At 45.5% G+C, this 11,095-nt stretch overlaps 1 protein-coding gene across 3 annotated transcripts; it reads right to left on the bottom strand.

The window, feature by feature from the left end:
- Window positions 1-2,559: 2,559 nt before the first annotated feature.
- On the bottom strand, window positions 2,560-10,013 carry LOC106749868 (heat shock 70 kDa protein cognate 3). 3 transcript variants are annotated; one of them, XM_014629752.1, is made up of 6 exons: window positions 9,908-10,013; window positions 8,587-8,737; window positions 8,064-8,484; window positions 7,431-7,796; window positions 6,770-7,173; window positions 2,560-5,006 (listed from the first exon to the last, which is right to left on the bottom strand). In XM_014629752.1, exons 2-6 carry the CDS (start codon window positions 8,709-8,711, stop codon window positions 4,346-4,348), a joined length of 1,977 nt encoding a protein of 658 aa, XP_014485238.1. In that variant the 5' UTR covers window positions 8,712-8,737; window positions 9,908-10,013; the 3' UTR covers window positions 2,560-4,345. The 3 variants fall into 3 exon arrangements, with proteins under 3 accessions (XP_014485238.1, XP_014485237.1, XP_014485239.1); XM_014629751.1 differs by having other exon boundaries at window positions 9,804-9,986; XM_014629753.1 differs by lacking the exon at window positions 9,908-10,013 and adding an exon at window positions 9,316-9,469.
- Between the last annotated feature and the right edge of the window lie 1,082 nt (window positions 10,014-11,095).

Raw genomic sequence — 11,095 nt, 5'->3', positions numbered from 1 at the left:
TTACCGCGTAAAAGAGGAAGGAGAGAAATAATAGAGGATGTGGAGTGAAAATTCCGCGATCACTACGTAGTTATTAACGTGGAGGAGGAGGGGAAAGAAGAGAAGAGAGAAGGATGTAACGGGGAATCGAGAGGAACGAAGGAAGCGGAAGAGAGGACTGTCTCGAAGGAGACACGTGGGAGACACCCAACGCACACACGTGTCGCTCACGGCGGCTCGATCGCGTTACATTCTGTGGCACTTGTCGATACCAACGGCGAGGGGGGGGGACGCAAAATATCAAACCTCTTCGCCGAGGTTCCGGGCTGACCGTTGATTTCGACCGGGGAGCATGCGGGGAAAACCTATTTGTCCGACTCGTACGTAGTGTTTCATTGCGCCATTCGGATACACATCGTTGACTCGTCGCGATTCGCAGCAAATCATTCGCGGAGTCTGCATAGGGCTAAGTGCTCGGTTGCGGCAACCCGGTTGACTAGACGGCGTCCCGTTTGACCGATCTTTTTTCACGGGCAGAGGGGATGCGACGTACCCGGGTGAAAAAAGGCACTTCTTTGTAGCACCGCGCGAATTGTGAGATTTACGTTCAAATTACGGTGCTTTCGTGAGAGGCTCCCTCTTCACGTAATTGTATTATTAGATTAGTGACCAGAAAAGTGCGTTTCGCCATGGGGATACTTACGTTCTTCGCGGCTTATTGTTGTAATTTAAATTTCCTTACAGACCTATGATCTCGTTTATACACCGATCCTTTATACCTGTATCGATTGATAATATTTTATAATCTTTATTTCGCGCTTCTCTTTCTTAGTCGTATGCAGACTTATGCCTGGCTGAGAATACACGAGTACGAAACAGCGCCCCATGTTCCTTAGGAGCATATATATATATATATATATATATATATATCGTATATATATATATATATAAAGGAAGAAATGAAACAAAACTAATAATTCCATAATTAGTACACTGTCGCTTCTCAACGATCCGATAAGAAACTGGAGAAAGTGCTCAAACGCCCGAGTAGTTTGAAGTTCTCTTTTCGAAGCAGCAAATGCCAAAATAAGTACACGAGAAACGCGCAAAAAGAGAGAAAAAAAGTATAAACGATATATGCAACTCTATTGTACAAACCGCAATGAAATACCTCGTTACTTGTTCACAGTGTAAAATAGCAAAGCGAATTGTACTAACTCTGCGAGTTACAACGAAAAAAAAAAAAGAAGAAAAAAAGAAAGACGACATTGTCCTCCCAGTTCGTGATTCACGCACTGAATGAACGCCTATCTTTTGGCCTTACTTTTTTATATATACACACGGAAATCCGTCGTGAAGAGGGCGAAATATAGTACGATTGATTCGCAGGCCAACAATTATATATATACTCGCTGCTGCCCGTTTCGGCCGTTTTATATACTGATCGTTCCGGAATTACACGTCGAATTGCGAATTGTTACTTTCTGTTCTGTCCTTTTGAGGAATAGTATTATTATTCGTAGGTCGCGTATTCTCGCGAAACACACACACTTTTCGGTGATTTATGGTGCATATATGTATAAATATATTTATCGGAATTTAGATGGAAATCGAAATGGGAAACGCGTTCTCGCAGCGAGGCTGCATCGGAGGAGTGCCGGGATCCAAATTTTGCTAGAATCATTCAGCGTCATTCGCCGCTTTTCATTTCCCAGCGTCGCGAAAATTCAGCGTCAGGAAATTCAGAAGCTTGGTAAAATTAACACAATATATTATATATTTCGATAATATATTATATATTCTCTGCTAGTATAATGATTGCCGAAACGACGATAAAGTATTATTCACACGATGTAGATCCTTGATAGGAGGTCGAGATGGGAAATCATCGAACGACGATTCCGAAATTCGGTCCCGTCGGATTCGCAGAATCCCGCCGAGCTCTTCTCCGACACAGCTCGTGAATTCTTCACCCTATCGACACTCGCGCGCAAAAAAAAAAGGGAAGAAAAAAAGTGTTCGTTGCACACGATTTCGACGTTATTTTTATACCTGAGTAAATTCGTGAAATGTCACGCGAGCCCAGCGATTGGACTGCTCTGTGTAGACGAACGTCAGTGAACTCCGCGTAGGGGGCGAATTGTGTCTTACTGTCGTCGGAAATGATTGCATTTCGGTGAGAAGAAAAATACTATAGGCGGATGAAAGGATTATAAATAATAGGGAGAATTGATTATCGCGTCTACAAATTCCGTGCTGTTTTTGTTACAGTGACATGAACTGGATCCTTGAATAAATTTCTCAAAATCCACCGGCGTATTTGTTTGTAACGTGATTCAACCCTATGTGTCTCTCTCCTTCTCACGTCGCACAGTAGTCAAAACTGCATGTCGCAAATTATCTTTATAAACATTCAGCACAGATTTCCCGAGCTTCTTCGTGTTGCATTAACCGTCACTTTTCTAATAATTATTTATTATTATATAGAATAATTATCGATATTTTCTAATAATTAAATATTTCCTGATAAATATTGTAAAGGGCCAACTAGCTTCGAGGCATCGCATGGACAATTCCATCTCACGGGTGAATTTCCATTTACTGAAAAAATCTTTATTCTTGTGATACCGATACATATTGCAACATTCACGCACATACGCATATACGGATACATGGTACATAGTACGATGCAGTCCGGCGGCAGTTTACGAGTCTACAAGACCGCAATACTCGCGCAAATCCCATTCATTCCCATATCCAATCGCATACACTCTAACAAACTTGTAACGAGCTTTATCATTATTATTATTATTATATAGATTAATCGTTATTCGGACTTAATAGAACATATAAAACAATTCGAAATAAATTAACGACGCAGTACTGTGTGTATGTGTCTCTCTCTCTCTCTCTCTATGTCTGTGTTGGTTTGTTTGTTTTAAAAGGAGAACGAGAAAAGCGTCGGGAAAGTCTCCTTCCTCCAGACTCCTCCCGACGGATCTTTCGAGAGGGTCCAAGTGATTCCTCCTGGCAAACACGATACAGAATAATAACGGGCGATTGTTCCACAGTCCACCGTGTGATATCTCCTGCGATCCGCAGGTGTTTGCGCGCAGTCAATCGCGTTTACGAGGCGAGCCTTCGGGCACCGGACGTCGTCGTCGTCCTCCTCGTCGCTCCCTATCTCGTAAATATATCCGAGCCGAATTTTAATTGTCGTCGCCTGAAACTCGTCTCACGTGAGTTACTCAAATCTGAATACCGTGTTCGATCTGAGGTTTCCACTTGAATTGTCACCCTACATTCGTAATCGCTATTCGACCGGAAAACTCGCGGATCTAACCCGAAATTGAAATCCGAGTGTCTCACTCGAGACAAGTTTCAAGCGACGACTGTCGACACGGGACTCGAAGACCAGCGACTGAGACAGGGGAGGCGTTGTCACAAAATTCCTAACAAAACAATATTGCAACAGAGAAAGGAGCAGATAACGCAGAGGTTTCGACGTTCAACGATCGCCTCGAGAACGCGATCAACTCCGAGCCACTCGGCGAGCACTCGCGACCGAGCTACGACGAAACGAAACTCGCGTTGTCACATCTGCCACTCCGTGCGATTTCGCTCGACATTTGTTTCACGCTGACTCGGCCGGAATTCTGCCGCGAACGTGCATCGTTAACTCTGCACATCCTACGCAAACACAAGTGACTAGCGCGCCTCACACGGGGCTACTTTCCAACAGAGAAAAACGCAAGAGAGTACAACGGATAAAAAGTTGACATTTTTCCTTTTTTTTTACATATTCATAGCGCTCGACTAATATTCTCTCTCCTACGTGTCGCTATGAATCGCATAGAGATTTTAAAAAATCCGACTGATCTCCTCTCTCGACGTCCATCGTAAGCATTCACTCACACTTTCATTGAATGCAGACACGGACTCTCTCTCTCTCTCTCTCTCCCTCTTTCTTTCTTTCTTTATTACGTAACGAAGACTTCCATTCCCACTGTACATTTAGCTCCGCTTGTCTAAATTATCATAGAAACCGGAGAGTAGCGTTTGCTCGTTCACTCCCGTTGGACAGATCCGAGCGAGGAACGCGAACGCCGTACAGACAGTGTAATCCTCTCTTCATCTTACAATGTATTACATTACTACAGGTTACTTGAGTAAAACTTAGAACGGTCAAGTTTTGTTTTTTCCGGCTAAACGCACAGCGAGAAAGCGCGACCGTGTGAATGAACGTGTAAACACTTCCAACTCCTCGCAACGTCACGACAGAACTTCTGTAAGGTATTTGCTCGGGAGGTGAAGTTAATCAGTCTATACCGCGAACCGGAGCGGGCGAGTCGTCAGCAGCTTGTAGTTAAAGCTCGTCTTTGAGATCCTCATCGTCGCCGGCAGTGGGTGGGACACCGCCGCCGCCGCCCGCCCCCTGGTAGAGCTTGGCGATGATCGGCTGCACGATGTCGGTGAGCTCCTTCTTCTGCTTCTTGTACTCTTCCGGCTCGGTGTCCTGGTTGTCCTCCAGCCACTTGATCTTCTCCTCGATCGCCTCCTCCATCGTGGCCTTGTCGGCGTCGCTCACCTTCGAGCCGAGCTTCTCCTTGTCGGCCAGCTGGTTCTTCAGCGAGTACGTGTACGACTCGAGGTCGTTGCGCGCTTCCACGCGTTCCTTCAGCTTCTTGTCGTCGTCGGCGAACTTCTCCGCGTCCTTGATCATCCGCTCGATGTCGTCGGGCGTCAAACGGTTTTGGTCGTTCGTGATGACGATCTTCTCGCGGTTACCGGTGCCCTTGTCCTCGGCCGACACCTGCAGGATGCCGTTCGCGTCGATCTCGAAGGTCACCTCGATCTGCGGGATGCCGCGCGGCGCCGGCGGGATGCCAGTCAGGTCGAATTTGCCGAGCAGATGGTTGTCCTTGGTCATCGGACGCTCGCCCTCGTACACCTGGATGGTGACGGTGTGCTGGCTGTCGGACGCCGTGGAGAAGATCTGCGACTTCTTCGTGGGGATGACGGTGTTCCTGGAAAAATTCACATCGAACGTCTCGTTCAGTGATCAACTTTCGGTTTTTGCTGGCGCGATATTATTCTGATGTCTGAGAATCCAAAGACATCGATGCGAACTCCGCCGGATTAAGAATTAATTAGTCGAGGATTTAAGTATTAGGGGGACCGGAAAGTAATGTCGTTTCTGCGCATGTCGAAATTCGTTTGTCATTTATCAGCTCATTGTGTACTTCAAAGTCGTGCCAAAGACATTTTAAGTTAGAGTGACTTGTTTACTTGTCAATAATTATATCTTAAATTTTTTTTTGCAATTTATGGTGAAATGGCCAACCAAATACCAGAAGAGGTACATATCCGGTATTGTATGCTTTTTGAGTTTCGCAAGGGTAGTAACGCAACAGTTGCTACCAAAAACATTTGCGATGTTTATCTAAGTGCATTAGACGTTCGTAAATGCCAAAGGTGATTTTCTAAGTTCACATCCGGTAATTTTGATCTTTCTGACTCGTACCGATCAGGAAGAGCAACAACTTTAGACAATGACATGTTAAGGGCGGAAGTGGAAGCAAATCCGTGTCAGACAATCGAGGAACTGTCAAACACTTTTAACCAACTTTAGTCGGCCATCCAAGAACATTTGCAGCAGATTGGTAAAGTAAGCAGAGCAGGTGTTTGGATCCTGCATAATCTGTCCGAAAAAAACAAAGCTAACCGATCCACCATATGCAACTTATTGCTTCAGCGGCACAATACAGAAGCGTTTTTTGATCGCTTGATCATTGGAGATGAAAAATGGGTCCTCTATGATAATCCAAAACGCAAAAGGCAGTGGCTCTCTCCGAATGAATCGCCACAAAGTACAGCTAAGCCAGGTTTACACACCAAAAAGGCGCTTTTGTGTGTTTGGTGGAGTATTCGCGGGGTCGTTCATTTTGAAGTGCTGAAACATGGACAAACTGTAAATGCAGACCTTTACTGTGAACAATTGGATCGAGTAAATTAATCTTTAATTGAAAAGTACCCAGTGATTGTCAACAGAAAAGGCGTTATTCTGCAACACGATAATGCAAGACCGCACTGCGCAAGACGAACCCTGGAAAAAATTAATGAATTGGGTTGGGAGGTATTGCCTCATCCACCATACTCGCCCGATATTGCGCCATCGGTTTTCCATTTATTCCGATCGCTGCATTTTCTAAGTGGCAAAAAATTTGAAAATTTGGATGATGCGCAAAATGCCATCTCCAGATATTTTGTTAAAAAATCAATTGATTTTTATCGATCCGACATTAAAAATTTGCACACTAGATGGCAAAAGGTTGTTGATAACGAGGGTGATTACATCATTGATTAAAAATTAAAACTTGTTAAAAATTTATCTGTTTGAATTTAATGTGAAAAGACGACATTACTTTCCGGTCCCCCTAATAGTATCTGTGATGGATAGGGGATTTAAAAAATAATTCCGAAATCTAAAAACTTAACAATGAATCTAACAATGTGATTGCTTTCTGAAAGAACAAAATGTCCAGGGAAATTTCTAGAAATCGTAATACATACATAGTTTTCAGAAATTTAACATATATTCAATTCACTTGAAAGTGGACAACCGGAAGTTTTCCAAGAATCTAAAAGTTACAGTATATACGTGATATGCAAGAATTCAACGTATTTCATTCACCTTTGGGTGTGTAAAAAATCGAAAATCGATTGAGCCTCCCTAACCGAGATGCGCATGAAAGCAACTTCAACTAGCAGAAAGCACTTTAAAACTTACCTTGGGATCAGTTTGGTCATCACACCTCCGACCGTCTCGATACCCATGGTGAGAGGATTGACGTCGAGAAGTACGATCGCATCCGTGTCCTGTTCTCCAGAGAGCACTCCAGCTTGCACGGCTGCGCCGTAAGCGACAGCCTCATCGGGATTGATGCCTCGCGACGGCTCCTTGCCACCGAAGAATTCCTTCACCAGCTGCTGAACCTTCGGGATCCTGGTCGAGCCACCGACCAGGACAATTTCGTCCACGTCTTTCTTGCTCATGTCGGAATCCTCCAAGACCTTCTGCACAGGCTTCAGGGTGCTGCGGAAGAGGTCCATGTTCAGCTCCTCGAATTTGGCACGGGTCAGGGTCTCGGAGAAATCTTCACCCTCGAAGAACGATTCGATCTCGATCCTCACCTGCACATACACATCATTGCACGAACATTAGATTCCCGAGAAAGAAATGTACATAACAACCGCTCAAATTAGAAGATAAGATATTAGAGAACTCGAGGCTCCCAGCTGCAGTCGTCTCGTTTTGATGACGTCAGAAGCGAAGAAACGCATGCCCGAAGTTCTTGCAAAATGCAGTGAAATAAAAGGACGTAGAAAGATAGAAAGATCCCGGGCGAGATAGCCTGAAAATATTCATGTAGAAGAGAACGTATACGCACTTGGTGGCTGGCGCTGAGCGCTCGTTTGGCCTTCTCGACCTCGCGACGCAACTTCTGCACAGCTCGGTTGTCCTTGCGAATGTCTTTCCCCTTCTTCTTCTTGTACAGCTTGATGAAGTGGTCCATCACGCGCTGATCGAAGTCCTCACCTCCCAGATGAGTGTCACCGTTGGTGGCAACGACCTCGAACACACCGTTGTCAATGGTGAGCAAGCTGACGTCGAAGGTACCGCCGCCCAGATCGAATACCAATACGTTCTTCTCGCCGTCTTTCTTGTCCAAGCCGTACGCGATCGCGGCGGCAGTCGGCTCATTGATGATCCTCATCACGACCAGACCGGAGATAGTTCCGGCGTCCTTAGTTGCCTGCAACGACAAGGAGAATCAGGACCTCGGATCAGAAAATTAAAAATGGAAAAACGTTCCAGTCGACTCGCTCGCTTTTATTTCCGACTAATTTTGACGCTGCCGTCTCAGCGCTACTAGCGCGGAATTTTTCGTAAAAATATGCGAGTAAGACCGGCTATTTGACTCTTCTGGTCCGTCGTTTTGCATAACATTCGCCCGGTTTGTGTTGGATTTTTATCGGCTGTCGGAACGTTGAACTCAACTCAGTAGACGGACATATCTCACCTGTCTCTGCGCGTCATTGAAGTATGCCGGAACGGTAACCACCGCGTGGGTGACCTTCTTGCCGAGATACGCCTCAGCGGTTTCCTTCATCTTGCCCAGCACCATAGCGGAGATCTCTTCGGGCGCGAACACCTTTTCGCCCTGGCTGGTCTCGACTTTGATGTGCGGCTTGTTGTTCTTCTCGATCACCGGAAACGGGAAGAATTTCACATCGTGCTGCACGGTAGGGTCCGACCACTCACGGCCGATCAATCGCTTCGCGTCGAACACGGTGTTCTCCGGGTTCGTCGTCAGCTGATTCTTCGCGGCGTCGCCGATCAGACGCTCGCCGTCGGCGGTGAACGCCACGTACGAAGGCGTGATTCTGTTACCCTGGTCGTTGGCGATGATCTCCACGCGGCCATTCTTGTAAACGCCGACGCTGAAAGACGCGAGTGACAAAAGTACGATTAACTCGCTCAGGTGGAACACGATCTCTTCAGGTGGTCTCACTTCATGTCGTCTTCAGGTAACGTGTACTCACCAGGAATAAGTTGTACCCAAGTCGATTCCTATCACCGTACCGATGTCTTCCTTCTCTTTGTCCTCCTTCGCGATCGCAGCGACCGTTAGCAGTCCCAGTATCAGTAGAGCTTTCGCCTCCTTCATGTTGGATGCTTTCTTGTGAACTTCGCCTAAATCGCAAAGAAATTCCAGAATTAACGCATGTAGTCAGATCTTAAATTCTTCCTGACTAGTTGATTTAACAGCAACATCACAGGACTACATAATCATTGATATAGAAAATATCGCACATATGTTAAATGATATATATTACACGTATTATTTTATAACAATATAATTTAATAATTATGTAATAGTATAATTTAATTCGTTGGTAATTATGTCAGTGCCAGATAAATTATGTACGAAGATCTCAGCATACTTCTTGTCAAGTGCAAAAGTTAACATGATAATGACTTAACATCGCAAAAGTAGACTCCGTCGGAATGAATTTTTTTTCGGGGGAAGGGGAGGATACCTCCGCAAATTGTATTGCGAGAGAACAATGTGATATCATTGCAACAACCATATTTGGACCGCACTTTGTGCCTCCATTCTTGACATCTGGCACTGAACATATCTCTCGATATCTGACGCGATATTCCTCGCAATATCGCAAATCCAACTTAAATTTAACGAATTAGCCGCGAATTAAGAGGAAATTAATTTCTACGCCGTCACGAGAGAAAGAGAGAGAGAAAGGTCTCACGAAAAGAGCAGCGTCGGGTCTGATAAATGTGTCACACGTCATCTCTCCACCTTCCGAGGCGGCTGCACGAGATTTCAAGACATCGCACTTCGGGCGATCGACTAGGTACCGATTCGATGACGGCATCTCCGTCGGGACGACGACGAGAACACGCGGCACCACGTTCGACGGGGCTCGCCCGCGGACATATCGGGCGAATCACGCGATCAAACGTGGCAGAAGACGTAGCTGTGACTAGTCCCGGCATAAAAACCGTCTTCGACGTCGAACTTGAGCAAGTGTACGCAGAAGCCGCGAGAAAAGTTACCGAGCCCGGCCGGTGATCGAGAAAATCGTCCCGTAAGATCGCCCCGAAAGTTTCGGGAGACTAAGGATTCCCGGACGGCCGACGGCAACGGAGCGAGTCCGACGAACGGAGCGGAATGTCCGAGCCGCGATTTCCGGGCGAGCGAGGTACAAATCGGGAAGGCGAAATCGCATTCACTCACCGGTGTCGGATATCGGTGTTTTAAGCAGATATAAGTCGGTGCTCGCACAGACCGTCCTGTCTTTCTCTCTTTCTTTCTCTCTATTCTTTCACGCAGATACGTACGTCGTCGATCTCACCGAGAAACGGTACAGCGATGACTGATCTCGACTGCAAGCGCGAGGCCGGGATATTAACGGGAGCGTTTCGTCGTGGCCGACGCCAATTGGCCGCGCGAGCGCAGCGCTCGCGGAAGGCCAATCCACCGATTGGCCACGGGCTATACTGTTGGCCGCAGTGCGTTGGCCCACGTCACGGCGTACCACTTCCAGAACTTTCGCGCGTCCCCGCGATTGGCGAGCGGCCGATTAGATACGACGCGGGCTACACGTGGTAACCAGCCCGGCGGATTCGAGGGTGCGCGGGGATGCCGTCGTGCGCCTGTCGCGCCCATGCTTCTCGAGAGCGGCGGAGGAAGAGAGAAAGAGCATCGGCGCGCTGACTACCCACGTCGATATCGATAATACGTCATTATCGCGCGGTATCGAGAGTTGAATTCAACCGAGTCAAGAGTTTCGTCATGGAAAAACAACGAGAGGACACGTATCATGTTACGTATATCCGGGAGAAAAAGATCATATATATATATGAAATTTGTCCGTATATGATCGTGTATAATTGTATATAATCATTTTCCCGCAAGTAAGCGTGACGAAATAATCCATCTTAGAATCTTGCGAAATAATCCATCTTAGAAATGTTGGATTGAATTTTGGAGAAAAGAACTAAATAAATGTTGGATAGAATTCTAGATTAAATTATTATTATGTAATTATTGGAGTAATTAAATTGAAAATCATTACGTCACATGCCACAGGCAGCGAGAAATCGTTTGCAGACGCGAGCATACAGGCTCCCATGAAATTTTATTGCAATCTCAAGTGTACACCTATCGCATAGATACAAAATAATTATTTAATTAATAACATAATTACTTAATTAATTACAATAATTAATTACAACCAGGGGATTGCGTCGCGCGGCTTGATCGTCGTTCGAGATACTGATGCAACCGAACTTAAAAAGAAATTAGATATACGTGTATCAATTTGATATGAATCATGTATACGAGTATATATATGTCATGCATGTAGAAATATAGTTTGTACGCGATAGCACGTATGTCGCAACGCTAAAAATTGGCGAAAGTATTTAATCGACTTTAAAATTTAATAATTAACAATAAAACGGTTGTCTCATTTTTATGTTACTTGATATCAAGGAAAATGTTTTTAATAGAAGCACTTTATATTA

The sequence above is a fragment of the Dinoponera quadriceps genome, unplaced genomic scaffold (genome assembly GCF_001313825.1).
Source record: "Dinoponera quadriceps isolate SergipeBrazil2010 unplaced genomic scaffold, ASM131382v1 scaffold3290, whole genome shotgun sequence".
In the NCBI taxonomy this organism is placed as follows: Eukaryota; Metazoa; Arthropoda; class Insecta; order Hymenoptera; family Formicidae; genus Dinoponera; species Dinoponera quadriceps.
The sequence above is the reverse complement of the archived record's forward strand: the minus strand, read 5'-3'. Positions and strand labels throughout refer to the sequence as shown.